We start from the raw sequence: 19,636 nt of genomic DNA, 5'->3' as shown, positions 1-19,636 counted from the left end.
TTTTCTCTGTAGTTTGCATGAAGTCTGCTGATATGTTGGTTGATGGAAATACAGAACAGCTTTATTTCCTGCGCACATAATTTTGCACAAGTTGATAACAACTTGCAGATCATTCTCAAAACTTCAGCATGCAATTCCTCAACGTGCAATTAGTGGTTCTCCTATGGGAGTTTTTGTTTTAAAAAATCCACTTATGGTGAGTTTCAGAGCTGCTTAGACTGAGGATATTTTTATGCCTAAGCTTTGAAAAGTAAGAAAGTGAAGAAAAACACATTAAAGGAGATGTGACTCTGTGCGGTTGCTGCCAAGCACAAGAAGAAAGCACTGCAGGATGGTCTGCTTAGACACAAAATAACAAAAAGGTTACTGAAGCCTTGGCTTTGATTTACCAAGCCAGCAAATCTGGTAATAAAGATACATCAAAAGCTGTAAGAGTTTTGAATCTGGAAAAAGATCCCCTAAAATAATGTCATGCATACCAAGCAGAGCTTGCAAACCCCTATGATGGGTCCTGCCCGAATTCCCCAGGGAACATGTAAATTCTGTACATCTCCAGCACTTTGCTGTGTATTATGGTCTTCATAGTAAATTTTCATCAGTCAGCTTGCCACCTTTCCCTCTCTCCTCCAAAGTCAAACACAGAAAGAGATGAGGGTTGGTGTAAACACAAGGCCTCTTTATTTTGTTTCAACAGTACATGACTTCCTATTTAGCATGATCAAAACCAAGCAGAACAGTGGAAATCGCATATTCCGTTTTTCCTAATACATTGCTCTTCCTTGAAACTAACAAGTACAACAAGAAGGATAAATTCAACAATGTTAACTCCAGTTAGGTGTTCTTCACAAACAAAAGAACCAGAACCTATGCACAACAGGCGACAAGCAGAGAAAACCAAGGACCAGAATCAGAAAAGCTTACTCCAATTAGAAGTGAACTCTCCTTCGGCATAAGTATGGCTAATCTCGAAGAAAGGCCACAATCTTCCTCGGCTAAGGAGCATGTGCAACCACTTTTTAAAAGCTTCATCAGCAAAAGGTGTTAGTGGAACACACAACTCAGCTCCCAAGCCACAAGGACACAGAGATCAAAGCCTTCAATTTTCACTAACACTGGTCCCTTTCTTCTGAAGGCTTATCTCCAGGGGGGTTTTGTATCTAAATGAGCCTATCAACACTTTGCTAAACAAAGTCTTTGGTGACTTAAGTGCAGATCAAGGTAAAACATTTTTAGGTTTTTGTCAGCTGCTCACAGTTTACATCCTGGTCTTAGCTGGGTTTAATTTAATTTAATTTGACCAGCTGACTCAAGTCGTTAAGGCAAATCATTGAGTCTAAGAGCTGGGCAAATATAATAACATCTTACCCCATGGGACAAATCTTTTGAGTGGAAGCATTAGGCAGGCAGGTGTTAAGATTGCCTTTTAGCCTTATCAGTCTCCCCGCCCCATGCACTCAGCACAGTAATTTCCAAACTAAAACCAAGTGTATGAGAAACCACAAACTAGAGTCAGAATTACAGCCAATACACATTTCTGAGTCCTGACTGGGGGAGGAAGTGTGAGTCTAGGCCTATCATATTCACTTCAGTAGAAGTGACTGCTTCTGCAGAAGCCACAGGGGACCTCATTGGTTGGAGCACATGCCGATTCAGGGCATTTTCCAAGAAATAATTTCCACTGAAATTTCCAGGAAACTGCCCTCCAAAAACATTGCTCAGCCTTTTGAGAAAAATTAACAGTTCTATTAACTTTACACAACAGATTGTTGTTGATATTGCTGGTGCCCTTTGGCTTCCCAAGAATTGTTTTTGTTGCTGTTACTATTTTTCATACAGAGAGTCTTGCAGATGTCATTTGCTGGCTTCTCTGTTGAGAGAAGCACAAGCTGTACAAGGGCTTAAAAAAACCCCAACTTTAAGCCGAAGTTCCTAGTACCTAGAAGTTCACTGTTAGGTATGTGTTCCTGTAATTTAAAACGTGCTGTGCTCTCCGCAGTGTGCTTAACTTCAGAACAATCTGATTTTTTAAACAGCTTACTTTCAGTTTCTCTGGTCACACCAGATACTTGTCTTCCTGCGTCAGGCTCAGTCATCGCAGTGCCACCAGGCACATGACAGGGAGCTGATCTAGCTCTTTTCCACCCTGCATTATTTTGTATTCTGTTACCACCCTTTTCAAATATCTTCTCAAAGTCTTTTTTTTTCCCCAGTCCTTCCTCAAATTTTCAAAATCCCTTGGCTTTTTTCTTTTAAATACCTGCTACTTGTACACTATCATTTTAATTCTATCATTCAATTTTATCATTCAGAGATGAGCTGACAACTGCTACATACAGGGCTGCAGATACGGCAGCACCGTTCCTACAAATCCTGTATTTTGAAAGCTGTCCACCTTATCGTCTGTTACGGATTGTTCCTGGAAATGCTTAAAACAATATTTTTAAACAGCTTGTCCAAGCAATGTTGTTAACCTTTTTTCCTGTTAAAACTGGCATATTCTTTGAAAGAACTCCGGCTTTTTATTAAGACTTGTGTATACTTTTTAAATGTAGAGTTAAGAATAGTTACATTCTCCTCTGCTCAGTAGGACAGTAGATACTTAGCAAGAATTATCCTCTTTTGCTAATTTGCATTGCATAATCATGATTTAAATAAAAAACTATTTCTGTAAATATTTGTAAATTATAACATTACCATTCACGTCGGCTTTCATAAAACCACTATCATTTTTTAATTTGTGAGTGTATAATCAGGCACAGACTTTTAAACAGGGTCATTTTAACATTTCTTTTTTTAACAGGAAGTCCACTTATACTGAAAATGTTCAGTACAGTGAACAACCACACGTTTTCTTCCTCAACAAAGCTTTCTGATTGCACAAAAAACACAGAATAAATATAAACATTAGGCAAAGGCAACATTTTAAAGTGCAGAACTCCACTTGCCATACATGAATAATTCAAATAATGCTGCATAATGCATAGGCGATACTTACTAGCATTTCATTAATAATCAAAACCTAAAGTGACACAATGAGATCAACATACAACAGTAATTCAAATACATTCCATTTATAATAAATAAGTGCTCATCTGAACGTGGAACACATTAAGCATACTGCCCCAAGAAGCAAGCTTTCCACACACTCCCCCTTTATTTTTCTTTGTCTGAATGGTGTGCTAACATCGAACACAAAGTCACATTAAGAAACAAAGACCCCATCCACAATCTGACAAGAGAACTAATGGGGTCTGACCTCTGGCAACAGTTACGTATAAATTTTTCCAGAGGTTTTACCTTAAGTCAGTAGCACTGTGTCGATTCATACTGAGTAAAAATGATCCCGTTCTTTTCTTCCACTTACTCATTTGCCCTTAGAGTCTGATCGCCTAATTTTTTCTTTTTTGTTTGTTTGGTTGGTTGTTTTTTTGGAAGAGGGAGGAAGAGGGACGGAGGTTGTTTTAATCTGTCTTCAGCTACTAAGTTCTGTGACAGTGAGGATGGAGGGGGAATCGCCCAAGTCCTAGCCTTCATTAACATTTTGGTTTGAGACAGTAGTGCTGTTGTGAATTCCCTGTCGTCCTCCCTAACTGAACCTTGGTTCAGTTTGCAGGGTGGCTTTGGTACACAAGGATTAAGTTTATTTTAGAGGAAACTATACTGGAGGCTCAGCTGCATGCTAAATACACTTCAGCCTCTAAAAGAGACATTAAGAGTCTGAACCAACTATTTGGCCTGCTTCAGACTGCATACGCAGTGGGGACATTCATCCAAGCAAACAGACCACATGTAGTCTGAAGCTGCATACAGTGTAGATGTACAAGTCTCAGCACTAACTGCTTTCATCTACTGATCCTCCCCTACTGCATCAAGTATCTTGGCCATCTACACATAGCCAGAGAGTCCTAAGGACTGAAACTTCCCAGTGGGATTCTCAGTGGCTTTTCCAAAATTGCTTCAGATAAATTTGGCTAGTACATCCTTTGTATCTCCTAAAACCTTAAAATTTCTGTGTGTAAGCCATCTTCCACTGAACAAGCTTTTGGGACTACCTCAGAGGACCCCACTTCAATATTTTTTTTTCAGCATTACAGTCTTTCTCCACTCAATTCTATCTCAGATGCTGCTGTTGAAAGTACCTTCCAGTTTATTTGTTATATTCATTCCTCCGCTGGCTTCCTCCTACTTCAAATTCAGGCTTCTTTCCTTTACCCCTAGGCATCTCAGCATGTAGTGTAACGCTACCCGTCTTGGTCCTCGCTCCTCCCGGTCTTGGGCATTGCCGGGTGGTGCAGGCAGCCCACAGCACTACCTACCTGCAGGCAGAGCTCCCCCTGCAGCTGAGATTCTCCGTTTCCAAGTCTGGGTAGTGTCTGGGTACTAGATGCTAGTAAAGCTATAACCAAAAGGCCGAGTTCCTGCCTTGTGCCCCAGTTTTACAAGAATGAAACTGCTCACGATGTAGCCAATATTCAGATACAAAGCTCATTGGCAGCAGTTATCCTAGGGACTGCCTTAGTAACTGGGCCAGCAGTACAGTACTGAACTTCTGAAAGTTTTCTGTATTCCCAGTTTGCAAATAAGCAACCCCTCCTCACCTGCAAATCTTTCAAGAAGAAATGCTGAATCCCATTTTTAACAACACTACAAAATAGTGAGAAAACAATTACGTCAGAGACAGTTAAGACTACCCCTTAACATAAAAGCATTGATTTAATTCACAGCTCTAGAAGCGAAGAAGTAGGGCACAAACATACATCGTACACAAGGCTGTGTAACCTGTCTCTGCCCCAGAAAGCATTCTTGCAGGAAAGCCAAAGCCGAAAACCATGCAACTCCCTAAAATTAGTTTCAAAGAGGAGGATTAAAACATGTGCCTCACTGATCTTTGGTTTTGGAACGTGAAATTTGGTCAGTTAAATTCATGTCAAAATTCATGAGGAAAAATGCTCCCTGAATCAGGAAACCAAGTTAAAGAGCTGAAGATTGTATTTGCCAAGCAAGTGTGCTACTGTGTAGGTGACTGGGACGCACGAAAAACAAAACAGTTAAGAAAACGCCCTGATGGAATGTGAAAATCTTAATCCTTAACTATTCACTCCTAAAACCTTAGGGGTCATTGAACCTGACAGATATGCAGGCCGTACCTCGGCAAGCCCAGGGCATGGCGCAGTGCCCTGTGAAGACATCCGCGCTAGCTCTCAGCCCCGCAGCTGCACTCGGGCAGCATCCGCAAGCCAACATCCCATCCCCAGCTGCTCAGCAGGGCTGCTCGGCTTCGGCAAAACAAAACACACCGAAAAGACTGTACTGCTTCAAGTGCCCAAGCTGGCTTTTACACTTCCATTTGACACTATACTGTCTCATGTAGGTGCCACCATAACGGTACGCGAGGTCTGAAAATGCTTTTAAGATCAGAAAAGTTACCAGCGACGTCAGACCAAGCACTGTCTCAGAAATCGACACGAAGTGAGGCTTTGGTGCAAGGACCTCCCTTGTTTTGTGAACAGAGGGAAGTCCCGTGCCTTTATATCGACATGCAGTGACATAAAAGTGTGAAACAAAGCTTAATGAAATCAAGAGAGTTTGAAGCAGGCCTTAAAACCGTACTCAACACATTTACGGTACAACTCGATACAATATGGTCTCTATTAACACTGAAATTAAAGCTTACATCCTTTGTGTTGCAAAAGCGTAACAAAGGAACAAAAAGCAATCCCCTTCTCAAGCTAATTTCAGAAGAAAAAAAGTCTCTGATAAAAAATACGCAAATATGCTTTTTAAGAAAGGAAGTCGCACAGATTTCTAAAATAAAAAGGGCACTTTTTTTACCTGGAATTGTACAGGGCTGGAATTACGGTTGCCATGTTGAAAGACACAAAAGAGCACATTGAAGCTGAGCTGCTTTTTCCAGTGATGATTTCCACCTCAAGTCAAAGATGGTGATGGCCAGAAATAGCCCATTTCTGCCTGGATTTTTTTTAAACCCACTCACTTCCCTCACAGGAAGGAGAAGGGACAATGTATCATTCCATGTGAACAGTCAGGAGCAAATGAGCTTGGGAAGGTTCTGCAGGAGGCTGAACTAGAGGAAGTACTCCCTCTAGCCCAGAAAAAAACTCTTCTTTTGCTTGCCATCAAGTAGCCCGCTCAGATATCTTAGTGCCTGCTTCTAATTCAACACAAGTTTCATTCAGCTGTCACTCAGCTGAAGATAATTCAGTGAAGTGGGTGGAAGATCCGGCTGACCACTTCTAGACTTAGGAACAAAATCCGCAGAAATGCAGTTTCAGCTGACAGCATCACAGAACAATGCAGCCCTTCCGCTCTCCCTGCCCGTCTCCCTGTGACTAATGCCCTGTTTCTTATTTGGTCCTTCCATCAGTTCTCTTCTGTCTGACTACGAATGACAAATCTGAACTCCTTGATAATAAGGACCCTTATTTATTTATGAGTACTCACTTCTTCTTTAATTTCTCTTAAAAAAAATAATGTTTTAAATGAAATAATTACTTTAAAAAAAAAAAAAGCTCCTAAAGAAAACTGAAAAATGTTCTAAATGCCCAAAAATGTCACTGATTTTTCCATACTTGGTGATAATATTATGGAAATTGCATTCTTCTGTGATATTAATTATCTGCAAAATCAATTTACTAGCACTGGCTTTTTTTTAAATTCAGATGCATTACAGACAATAAAAGTCTCACTGCTCTTCATCATGCTTCCTACACTATTATTAAAAGGAACATCAGGTGTCCTCTTTAATTAAGGTATTTACCAAATCCCTTATCAATGCACACATGCTATTTTTACAGAGAAAATTAAGTATCTGTTTCCTCTAGAGCTGTGACAATTTTGGTACAGCAATTCTTGAAAGGTCTATGAAAAATTTCTGATGTTTGTAAGTTTTAAAACATTAAACAAAAATGAGGTGTCGTTCCAGATGATCAGGCACTGTGTTTAATCAATCTTTTCCAAATCAGATGCAGAATGATCAGCCGAGTATTTTGCTAAAGGGAAATGGATTTATACTGAACTTGAAAAAGGAACCACTTGCTTTCCAGCCACATACACTTCAGAAATATTCCGATCATCACCTGAAATAACATGGTCAAAACAGAGATTTGCACATAAATCTATGCACTGATTTAATTAATGAAAATTGTGCAATCCACAGAATCAGTTTTGTAATACTCATCATTTGCGGAGACCATTTCCTAGGACTGAGAAAGTTCATTTAGAGAGAAATAATCAGGGCTACCAGAAAGATCAATGGATGTTTCAACAACCCATGCTTTTTTTAAGAAATAAACACATCATTCAGCTGCTGCAATGGTGTCACGGGTTTTCTGTATATTTAGGAGATCCAAACCCTGAAAGTATTATATATCTGTACAGAAAAGGCATTGCTGCATGGTATCTGAACTAACTCGGGTACCAGGCAGCAGTAAAGCTGGTTCGCCTCAGCCAGCTTCTCAAAAAGGCAAAAGCCTAATCAGAGAATGACACAAACGTGGCCTAAGCTAACACCAGTTATCCCTATATAACAACATGATGGGCAGCGCAGCTCTTGGGCAGACAATGCCCTACAAAGAATATATATTCTTAGGAAAGGGTGGGGGGGCAGGTGCTGAGTTGGGTTTTGTTTCCTTTAAAGGCCTTCTTTTTTGTTTGGGAGCAAAAATTACCAGAACAGCAGCTGGTCTGCAGAGGTCCTTCTGAGCTGAACTGGTTCTGAAGTGATGATTAGCATGTCAGTGTTACTTTACCGTGAAATTTGATTTAGTTCATACCGTACATCAAGATAGGTGTGGTAATAAATCTGACAAACTTCGTGCATCTGATGATGTTAAACTGACTATTTAACTGTGTCCCAAAGAACAAAAGTGAAACCACTTAATTCTTGCTAAGTATTAATAAATGAATATCAATAAATGTAAATAAATGCATATTTAATTAAGGTAAATATTAATATTAATAATGACCCAATAAAGTTTATATACAAAGTAAATTAATATACTTAGTTACTGTAAACAAATGTATATCTAATTATGTATAAATATATTTATTATTAACCTCCACATTAATTTAGGCAATTTTTGATGTATGAAACAAGAGAATTTTATGTGGGCTGAGGATCAGAACATACCTAGATACAGGAACTTCTGGAGAGTGTCCTATAAAAAAATGGGAGAAAACCAAATTCAGAAAGCCATATCTGCTACCCCAGATCATAATTATCTGAAGCTTGAAAGAATTGATAAATTTTTCCAAATATTCATAGTAACATTAAAATCAAAACTTAATTTGCACATTTTCTGATAAATAGCTTTCAGTAGGAAAGCTGTATATCTCAGGAAGAAAACACTACCCAAGTTTGACAATATAAATAAATACATGCCTAAAACACCATACTTCCCCTTCTAGTTTTTTAGAGTTCTCAAATTCATTCACTTTTTGGAAAAGTAAGACAAAATTGTAAGCATTTTTAAAGTTGTAAGAACTACCACCTTATCTAAAAAGTTTTAGACTTCAACCAGAAAATATTTTTTTTTCCAGAATTATCTGATTTAGGAAGAAAATTTTAAATTTAAAAAATTGAATGTAATCCAGATTATTGTGGTTTAAACAGATTAAGGAACAAGCATCTCGCCATTTATGCCCGCATTTCTAAGTAAATGGTAACATTCAGAATAGAAATGGCAATAGACAGTCTGGCCACATCAGTAAATTCAAGTAACTGCTGTTACTTTTTCAACCATAAAAGGTTTTTGTATGAGAAGTGCCCATTTCATAATGCCAATACTACTTATATGTTTGCATAAAAACTGGGCTTTCAACTCAAATTAGACACCTTGAGCTCTTGCTTAAATTTACAATAGCAGTGCAGTCAAGGCAGCCTAGCCTTTATCTGGGAACAGGTTGCCATTTTTTAGTTTGAATCCAGTGTTCACTAAAACATTCTCTTGGCTGCCATTTGTCACCGCGAATAGCTAACTCTATTTGTCATCTTGGGCTAATAAAACATGCATTAAAAATGTTACAGGCATTTTTGCTCATGGGGATTTGGGACTGTCACTGAGGACAACATGATTCTGAAAAAAAACCAACTGCCAAACCTCTTGAGCTGAAACACAGACAGCAGTGGTGTAGTACACCTGATTCGTAGCCCTGGAATAACTCTCAAGAGACTTATTCTGGCTGTATCACAGACCTTCCCCACATAATTTCCAGTAATTTTTTGGATCATTAATCCTCTTCTGATTACCTCAAAATTATCAGCAGAGAACAAGTCAAAAGGGCTGTCTGAAGCCTTCGTGTTGATTAGCAGGGCATCAAATTCTTTGCCGACCTCAAAGTTTCCGATGATGTCATCTAATCCTAGCGCTGAGGAAGAAAATAAGCCCACAAATGGATCTTTAACACAAGCCTCTTTTCACCATGTGGAAGCACCTGGTAGATTACTTGAGGTGTTCATAAGAAAAACTACAAGAATTTAGATGATTACAAGGAAAAACAGGAAAGCAAATTCAACAGTAAGTACATTAGCATCAGAGTTCTTAAGCAACTTCTCAGTAAACACAGGTATATTTTGATGAATTCCTGAAGGGCACCTGTTAAGGGTGAAAGAAATCTGAAAAATAATTTGAAGCCCAGCTCCAAAACTGCAAACTTCCAACAACTGCTCCCACACAGAACGTGCCAGCACTGAAAGCTGTTGCTGACCCTCACCTTTTCTTGGCAGCCCTTTCACAAGCCCACCAGGTGGTGTTGACCAGTCACCAAGAAACTTGACTTTTTTGTCTGAATGTTCTGCACTGATTTTGTGTCATTGAAGATCTGATGTATGGGCCACTAACTGTTTAAAGTGGAATAATAATCGTTTACAGTGCAAAAACATTAAAGCTCCAAAAGGGGCAATGAAATGAAGTCAGAGAAACAGTCAAGTGTATAATATTCACCTTGCTAAGGCAGTATTAGATTTAATTGTTTAGAAAGTTTAAGCAACTTTAACAGGTTGTATAGACCTATTGCAATACTAACACATTATAATGTGATAACAAAGAGGTGTGCAGAGAGGATAACTAAGGGTAATTAGCAGAAACAAAGAACAATACAGTGTGGAAAAAAAATCATAGCCAGACCTGAAGGTCTCGTACGCACTTGTAAGTTTTGTCTTGTGGTCTATCATTTAGCTTTTTTATTTCAAAGCTTCATTACAACCTCTGGTTCTCAAGTCCACAAGCACTGAAAATCTACAGTTTCATCTTCAGGACCAGGTGCTTGCAAGTGCTTAGAACACCTAAAGAGAGGCCTTTGTGTCTCCCTGGAAATGATTTAGGATAGTTTTAAGTTGTACAAAATATCTGCATATTAAATCAACTTTTCCAATACTCTGGAGTTAAATTATCTAAAGGGGATAATATCTGCAAATAATTTGTTCACTTGTTTTCAGATTGCTCCTGACCGACAAAGGATCTTCAGCCTTCAGTGAAGTCTGTGTGTGGCAGGAACTTCACAATACCTTAAATATGTTTAAACTCCTTCAAATGGTGAAATATTTTCACTACCTATCAGTTTCAATTAAAGTGGCCTCACATTCCTTCAGGTTTGTGAGCAGAATGCAATTTTTAGATTAAACACAAGAGGGTACAAGTGTTTAGCAGTCTCAGCAAAGCAAATTATTGCAACAAAGAATTACTCCTTTAAATTTCTGCAAATAGTAATTGTCCAGGCTACTGGAAGGTCATACGAGTAATTTATATTCTACCCTTGAAAGTGATTCAGTAAGGATAAAACAGCTCAAATCAATATATAAAATAAACACATCACTAAGTAAATCTAAGAGCCAAGGTAAAACAAGTGCAAGAGTACCTGGGAAGGGAAATCATGTATGAGTTGGGGATTTTATAAGTTTTCCCTTCCATATCTCAGCTAATTTGTTCTCACCTTTTATGAGAACAGTATTTATTGTGGGAAAAAGGTCTCTCCTTTTTCATCCCCTGCCCGTTTTCTGTCTTCTCTTACTTTCCACTTACAGACTTCAGAAATTCACAGTTCTGAGAAGACCAGTTTGATGACACTTCCATTACATCTTTCAAAGTTCCATTAATAGTTCCCAATGGTGTCTTCTGACAACTGCAAAAATGTTACACTGAAAAGGCTTGGGATCAGTTCTTTAGCAGGTAGTAAGCTCATTTCTGCTAACTGGAACAGTGATAAATTTTTACTTATGTGTGGATTTGCTCTTTGCTAAACCATAGAAGTTCCGCTAAAACTTTGCTAATTGTATAAATCAGTACTGATCATGCCAAAACATGCCAGCGAACCAGAATAACCGATGTACTATATAACTATATTCTGCAGATGCAACTGTGTCTTAAACAACCATGGTGCATATCCTGTTTAAACTTTGTGCTTTTCTCTGACTGAGGAGTGATTTGCATGATGTTTTGACTTGATGGAAAGACAGTGACAAACAGCCTCAATGAGAGCCCAAAAAGCAGAAACAAAATTAGAAACTGATGACAAACAGGATGCATGATTTTATAGTAATTGCACAGCTTTTTCTCTAAGTGTTGGTTGCTAAGAAAACAAAGTCTTTCCAACTGGTGTGATAAATATACAGTCACTAATGATTAAGAAGTCTGAGGACGTTTGCAAAGCAAATCTACAACCCTGAATAATCGTAAAGATTCTATTATTGAACTCTCAACATCAATACAAAGAGTCTTCTGTAATGAGCCTAGTATGGGTATGAGTGACTGAAGGATATCTCTGCCCAGCAGATACTATTTTTGACACCACTCTGACACCAGAAAATCTGTGAAATCAGCAACTTTTAAAGACAAGGAGACATAATATCAAAAAGAGCTGTAGTTCTCTGTGTACATCCTGAAGAAATTTCTTCTTACCTTGGCTTCCTCCAAGAGTGGCTAGTTGAAAAGCTTCTTCCAGAGTTAGTCCTGTTTCATTCACTTTATTGATCTGAAGGCTATCAGATGCCATCATTGTTTTCCTGATAGCATCAAGCATAGAAGCTGAATATCCACCAGCAACATCTAGAAGGGATCAGACTCTTAGAAACAAGCTTTGGGAATAATTCTCTGGGTTAAATTTCTATGAGCTTTAATTAACTGTTACAAAGTGGCAGATGTGGTAAACACAAAAAGTTTTATTGCTAAGCACTGAATGCATAATTCCTAATAAAGGTGCTGTCACATACAAAATCAGGTAAATACAACACAACACGGAATAACAGAAGCCTGAAAAGTTGTTGTTCAAGCCCTATTCACTCTTACAACAGGAACAAAACTTCCTTCATTCACTTTTTGTTTTCTTTTTAAACAGTTTTGGACCGGCTATGTCAGTATTTTAGATTTCATTACTCTAGAAGTACTGCGGAAAAAACCACAGGTCCGTAAGTTGGAGACATGCCTACTTTTAAAGACAAACAAGTAGGCATGTTTTTGTATCTCCCAGTGGTTTCTACCGTGTTTACAGCAAACTACTAACCTGTGCCAAGGCCAAGCTTCACATTGTGTTTCAGGACTTTTTGCACATTTAAGACACCACTGCGCAACCTGCATTGGAAGAAGAAACGTGTTCTGTGTGTATAGAAAGTTCAGGAAGAGCAGGGCGGCAGAGCCGTTTCACGACAAAGGCTCTCAGAATGTGTGCAATAGATTCGGTTTATTAAACTGGGATGGAGCATTTCCATTCATACATCTGAAAGGTGAGGTTTAATCACTAAAAATAACCGCCATTTTTCTCAATTAAAAACTCACATAGTTTTATAGTTACCTGCTGAAAATGAGCTGTCAGTATAGCATTAAAGCAACCCAAATACAATGTAAAAGATATTCCAGGAGATGGGAGGTCATTTCATGAGCTCCAGTAAGTCATCACAAACAAGATATTGATTATGTTAAAGGCAAAATGATTGTTAACATTTAGTACAGTAACTTTGCTGGTTACCATACAATATCTCATTTCTGGTTAATAGAAGAAGACTGTATAGCCCATTCCCATTTCCTCACAACACATGCCTACTTTGGGGGGAAGGGAGGTGGCCTGAATTTGCCATTGATAGAACAAGTGAAAGAAATAAAGTTTAAAAAAAGAAATATATGTGTATATATACACAAGACTATACAGAAAGATCACAAGTCAGTCCAGAGCCTACTGTGCAGAAGTGGAGCATGAATGGGCTTGCTCAATCCAGTATTTCACTTCTGGTGGAATGAGGTATCATACACATAGCCTTGTTATGGTAGGCTGGACTCACAGTATTATGTCAAAACCAGCTTTATTTAATTGCTTCTTTTTTTCTTTTTTTCTTTTTTTTTTTTTTAACTTACGAAAAATTAGAATTGGGGCAATGTGAAATTGCAGCTCCACGAAGGCTAAAAAGCTTCAGCTCTTCCTCAGAGAGATAACAAGCATGGGCCATCACTGTCTAAAGAAAAACAGAATCACCAGTTTACCCAATATACTCAATTTACTCATTTACTTCAGTGTCTTTGATTTTTGCTGCACTGCTTTTAATAGGCAAAAGGACACCTACTACCATCAAGGGAAATTAATACACTTCTTGAATGAGGCCTTTGAAATCAACAGGGGATAAATTCTCATTAATTTCAGTATGCCAGTCACATCAATCCCTCAGCTGTTTTCCATTTATTAATGCAAGAAGACAGGGTGCTGACTCTCGCAGTGACTGCAGTGACCCAAGAGCTTCGAGGCACAAAAGCAAGAATTCCCTGGTTGTCCTAGCACTGTAGTAACCTTACGAATTACACTTCATAGCCAACACAGAGATTAAATACGGGGGCTAGGAGTACATCAGATACAATGGAATATGTATGTACTCTTAGCATGTTTCCCATTGTCTCTCTAAAGGTTTGCATCAGGTAGATATACGTATCTGGAATATTCTTCAATTCAAATAATCTAATTTGTTCTGCAACTGATTAATGACTTTTCTTTCTTGGCCTACACAGCTGGCTTTAAAAACAAGTTCACAAGCAGTACACACAAAACATAAAAGTATAGGATATATCATTTAACAGGACGTAAGCCCACCATTCCCACACAATTCTACTTGGAATTACCCCATTTGACAAATGCCCACTCAAAGAGAAGAGCAAGAGCTCTGTTAGGCCTTGCAGTCTGCTGATAAAAATAAGAATGGCACAGGGACTATTTCCACTGAGCATCTCTTAATAGCACTGTACTCTTGCCGTCTCTACTTATCAAGCTCAAATGTAACTGGAAACGCAATAACAATAGCCACATCTTAAGTTAAGCACATCCATATGGGAGCTGCTGAACCATGTCACTGCTGGTCTGTACTTCCTTTTTAAAAAGAAGAAAATATTTCAGCCACAGCTCTGAAAAGCATACTGTGAGAACATTAGTTTTTGTGGTTGGGAAGGGGGGAATGTCCGCAGTTTTGTTTTGTTTGTGTTTAATAGGATGCTTCCCCAAACAACCTGGAGCCTGTTGCCAGAAAGCAACAGTAACCCTGATTTTCAGTGACCATTTTCAGTGCTGTGCACATAAAAGTCTGCAGAATTAAGACCTATGTTTCTGCAGCACTAATACTCTCTTCAGTACGCTGACACAACAAATCAGTGTGCACAGGACTTTTTGAGAGAACAAAGTTAATACTGTGTACATAGTTAAGTAGTCCATATTGATTTCTCAGGTGAAAAGGACCATAAATAAATAATTTACTCAGGTACAATTTCAAAGACAGAAATGGGAGTTCAATAGCTAATTCGCAAGGAGTTCCCAGATGCCCTTCTGTGCCTCTTGAAAATTCTCTCCTAAAATTTTATATAAAATTTGACTAACTACTTTGACTGTAGTTAGGCTGTTCATATTCACTCTGGCATGGGCTCTCCACTACCTAGTAAGGTGTGCCCTGGCACTCTGACCCGTACTTAGCGTGGGCTTGTATTTATCTCACCAGCACAAAGCTTTAATGAATATTCAGCTCATCAGGCCACTGTGCCTCTCAATACTTTGTAAAATCAGATAATGAGATAAGAGTCCTTTTGGTTAGTTGGAACAGCAAAGCGTACCTGACTGTACGTGAGGTTTACACACAGAACACAACAGGACAAGCTGCTTTTCTGTAGGAAACTTCCAAAACGTTTAAGCCCTGCCACAACACTGTAGAACAAACCAGGCAATGCCAGTATGCAGGAACATTGTAACATAAGGATAACTGTTATGGCCCAAGAATTGCCAGCTTCTACAATACCAGCTTTACCTAGTCTCCTTCTGATCTCACTGCCCAATTCTCTTTAGAACCCTTAGAAAACGGATCAGAGAGCACAAAGTAGCTTTACTATTCATCTCCCCTAAAATGCTCAGGAAAAGTGTGGGCTTGTCTAAAGTTCCAATACCATGACCAACACCTGTGCAACAGAACATAAAACCAATTTACTTTCTCCCAGATGTCACTGACCTTGACAAAACAATACCAACTTTTCAAGTAACTACAGTTAATATCATATTCTCTACACAGACAAATCTAAGCTATGCTGTAGCAGTTTTTATGAAGCTACCTTGCTGGTAAGCAGCTTGTTTTTATCATACAATTCAGTGTAATTCTGGTAGGCAGGAAACATTTTCTCCACAACTTTGAGCTCTTCTTTGTTCTCACTTATGTGACTCTGCAAAAAGAAAATATATAGCAATGAATGCTTTAAATAGCATTAAACCTGACATTACAACCTTCTGAGCAACCTACCACAGAGGTTCTATCTATATAAAGAAAGAAACCAGTATTTGTAAAGCCTACAGTTAGGTCTAGTCCTTGGGTTTCTTTTCTCATCGGAGAGGTCCCTGGGACCCAAAAGAGTAGCTCTACTTGTTCCTTTAAAAGTGGTATGAGCTGGTATGCCTGGATAGTCTGTCCCAGTAGTTCGGTGACTTAACAGCCCACTTAGTATTTGGCATATGTTAAAATAATAAATAAAATAATACATATGATTGTGAGGTAAAAGAGAGAATCAGCCTACCACAGAGTGAACCCTGGGATCAGTGCAACATATAGGTAGCGATCCCATGTATCTTCAGACCAGCTAATTAATTCCTCATCTCAGATAAAAATCTGATCCTCCTGTACTCCCACTGAAGCATATATTTTCAAAACGCCCACTTCGTAATGACAAAAAATCCTAACGTAGGATGGCTTTGAAACAGTATATGTTTAGAACTGTGTAACCGAGAAAGAAATGTCTCTAAGTTTCAACAGAACCATAAGCTTTAAAACAACTATTTTTTAAACACAAACTTCATCATGCTGGAAATCCTGTAGCTATGTTAACAATGTTAAATAAGATACAAAGATGAGTAATTCTTCTGTCTACTGAAATCTGCTCTGTACAAAAACAGCAGAAGGCAGAGAGACACACAAAACAACCTTGGACTAGGGAGAGCAACCTTTAGCTCTAACGCACAGCACTGTGTGCTGGTCTCTCAATGACCATGCACTGGGACTTGATGAATTGTGCATCCTTCCAGCTACGAGCCTTCTCATTTCCTGCGCAGGTCACAGTGTTCTTGCAGAGCAGCATTAACAATGTCAGAGGAATTTAAAAGACAGGCTCCAAGGTAAGAATGTGTTTTAAGTGTTTTGCTGAAATTACGCAAACTCCCTGGTCTGTATGCTATCCATCCAAACAATTTAAATTGTATACAGAGCTCTCAGAGCTTACCTGAACATGGAGATCATGAGCCTGTGCTAAATCACCAAGCGCACACAGCAAACCCTCCGTGCAGGAAGGGCCAAAACGAGGGGTTATTATAGGCTGTACTCTTGGATACTGAAAATATTAAAAAGATATGCTTGGGATTCTACACCTATACATCAGTAACCATAATTAAGACAAGCATTTAGACAGCAATTACATTTTGTCTAGATCACTTATTGTTTACTGCATCATTGCCAACTCAAATTAAGCTGTATAGTCATTTCCATATTTTTATTAGAAATTTCACCACAAAAATAGAGAATCACAGTTTTTTCTGAAAACAGTTATAATGAACCTTAGGAAAGAAATTATTTTCATTAGAACTCTTTTATTGAGCCCCTAAGATTTTACCAGACTTCAGGAGAAACACTGGGTGCCTTTCCATATTTGCTGACAGTCCAGTATGCATTACAAGAAATGAGTCAGATGAATGACCAGACATTTTTCTGAGTCCTGCTTCTATGAATGTCAAAGATTTAATGATGCAGAACTACAGTGTGCTGTAAACCCAGAGCCTTTTTCTTGTTCGATCTTCTCCACTCATAATAGCAACAAACCGTCCCCATATTCCCTAGATAGGAAGATGAGCAGTAGCACCAGATACACTACACAGTAGGAAACAGTGAAGAAGACACCAGGGCTAGATCTACAGATGTTTACCTTACATCTTGCACTTCTGGACTACAATTTTCACAAAAAATAGACAACGGCATTACAACTCTGCCTCCAGTCACAGGCAGTAGTTGTGCATGTGGCACCACTAGAAGACAGTATATGGTAACTCAGTTTGCAGTTTCTTACACCATCTCCCAAGTACAAGTTGCTCAGGATTTCTGCAGAATAGCTAATTTACTCTACTAATATATATGAATTAGGCATTAAACTCTAGGCATCCGTTCTTGAATATTTTGAGATATAAAGGTCAATGAATTAAGCCACTGAAAACAAAAGGCTGATAGGAAAAGGTATCCCTGCTTGTAATAATGGAGTAAACCTCTGTCTTTACCTCAGGAGTGCAAACCTGAATTTCTTTAGAAACGCACTGGAAGACATGTGCTGACCCAAAATACTCTCTTGGCAATGGATTAGTAACTGTAGTGTAAAAACACTCATTTGTGCTGGCAAGAACTTCTTTTACTAGTCTATTCATACATCACAGAGTGATCAACTAACTTCCACCTTTCTTTAACAGGAAATTGTCCTTTCTAGGAAGCCGAATATTTTAAAGTCAATAGAGAACGCACACAGAACATTACTTTGCTGTGCTCTGACCACATGAAACTGAGTTTACAGTGCTATGAGTCCATTTCTCAACCACATGGCTAGCAGAACTATTTTTCAGACTGATGATATCTGTCTACTAAACAGAAAGATGTGAATTTATTGATTTGTCACTAAGCCAGCAGAACTTGTCAGCAGGATTAACTATTTCATATACTCACACAGCATCTTCTGAATACAGAAATTAATACGAAGGAGAACTCTACTTACCTTCTTTTCCAGTAGTTCTTTAACAAACCTGAGAAATGGTGGGAAAAGATCTGTTATAAATCTGTCAGCTGTGTTATAAATTATGAACAATATAGAAAATATTTACTTAGATATCCTATTCAGCATTTCAGACATAGAAATTTTTTTTTTTTTACAGAAAGTTGGGCCAGATTCTCGGATTAAATAAAAAGAAGCCACACAATGAAGTAAGGATAGTTACACCAAATGATGCTAGTTGTGGATTTGGCCCTGAATATGCAGAATTTCTTTCATTTGCAATAATTAACATTAGACACGTGGTAATTACTTTCTGTCCTCACTGAAAACCAAATACATGTTACATTAAATTCATCGAAAACATAATTATAAGCTACAGCTGCAACATTCCAGAAAAAAACCCACACTTAAATTTGGCTGACCATGAATTTCAATTACACCATTAAATATATTCTATTATTTAAAATTATATTTTAAAAAGATGCTGCAATATTTCACACCTCACTTACAGTGGTTGTGTGTCCTCATTTACTTAAAGAACCCTTGATTTTCCAGAAATGCTTACATTAATATTCATGCATAGATTATCTACCTTATAGAAAATATAGTATAGATTTATTTACTTTATTAAATAAAAGAGGTTACCTCATGGACCTCTACAAAAAAAACCCCAAGCAGGCAATATGGATAATGCAGATGAGCAAATAAAACTTATTCTGACTTTGCAGGGAAGAAACTCTTTGAAAAATCACGTGCACAGTGTATGCAAATAATTTCCAAAAGAAAATTTGAGATGGGTTCTGGACAGGATCTCTGTGAATTTTTATGTCGCAGTTTATATTCAGAAAAAAACGTAATTTTGGTCACAATAAACGTCGAATCAGATTAATCAAATATCTTTGGATGGAAAATAAAATAGTGCTGGAGGCAAGATTCACAACTCTGAAGCTGGTGATAGATCACCCGCTGGAAGTGAGAGTCCTGAGATAAACTTCTGCAATGACCAGGGGAGTTTGAGCCCACCGTTGTCTAACTTTCAGAGCCAAAATGCAATGTGAATTAGGTATCATCTGTCTGTCCATCCTCTTACTGATTCACTTGATATAATAATAAAATATTCATTGGAGCAGAAACTGTAACACAAGTGTAACTCTCAGGTGATAATCCAAAACTTCCAGATGGCTGTTTTCATTCTTTGTAATACTCTTTGAACAGTGTCAGCACTGTTTCAAAACTGAAATATCTTTCTTAAAATATCCTGTATTTCACTGGCTTATGTACTTCTCTATGAGGAAAGAAGCTCAGGTTCAAACAACTGTCTTTTGTAGCAGAACAGATTTGAACATGGGTCCTCCTCTTTCCATATGACTACAACTATT

At 38.2% G+C, this 19,636-nt stretch overlaps 1 protein-coding gene across 3 annotated transcripts in view; it reads right to left on the bottom strand.

Annotated features, from left to right (window-relative positions):
- GDA (guanine deaminase) overlaps positions 1 to 19,636 on the bottom strand; it is a 36,505-nt gene that overhangs the window by 4,129 nt on the left and 12,740 nt on the right. For 2 of the 3 annotated variants that reach the window (XM_075411303.1, XM_075411305.1), the window contains exons 6-14: positions 18,261 to 18,288; positions 16,734 to 16,841; positions 15,579 to 15,686; positions 13,362 to 13,459; positions 12,517 to 12,584; positions 11,916 to 12,062; positions 9,269 to 9,387; positions 8,150 to 8,177; positions 656 to 7,097 (exon numbers count right to left, since the gene is read on the bottom strand). In XM_075411303.1, coding sequence (XP_075267418.1) covers positions 7,027 to 7,097; positions 8,150 to 8,177; positions 9,269 to 9,387; positions 11,916 to 12,062; positions 12,517 to 12,584; positions 13,362 to 13,459; positions 15,579 to 15,686; positions 16,734 to 16,841; positions 18,261 to 18,288 — 775 coding nt within the window. In that variant the 3' untranslated portion in view covers positions 656 to 7,026. Of the gene's footprint in view, positions 1 to 655; positions 7,098 to 8,149; positions 8,178 to 9,268; positions 9,388 to 11,915; positions 12,063 to 12,516; positions 12,585 to 13,361; positions 13,460 to 15,578; positions 15,687 to 16,733; positions 16,842 to 18,260; positions 18,289 to 19,636 lie in introns of those variants that run through there. The other variant, XM_075411304.1, reaches the window with a different exon arrangement.

This window comes from Opisthocomus hoazin, chromosome Z (assembly GCF_030867145.1).
Source record: "Opisthocomus hoazin isolate bOpiHoa1 chromosome Z, bOpiHoa1.hap1, whole genome shotgun sequence".
Classification (NCBI taxonomy): Eukaryota; Metazoa; Chordata; class Aves; order Opisthocomiformes; family Opisthocomidae; genus Opisthocomus; species Opisthocomus hoazin.
Note: the sequence above shows the minus strand (reverse complement) of the source record. Positions and strands in the feature narration are given on the sequence as shown.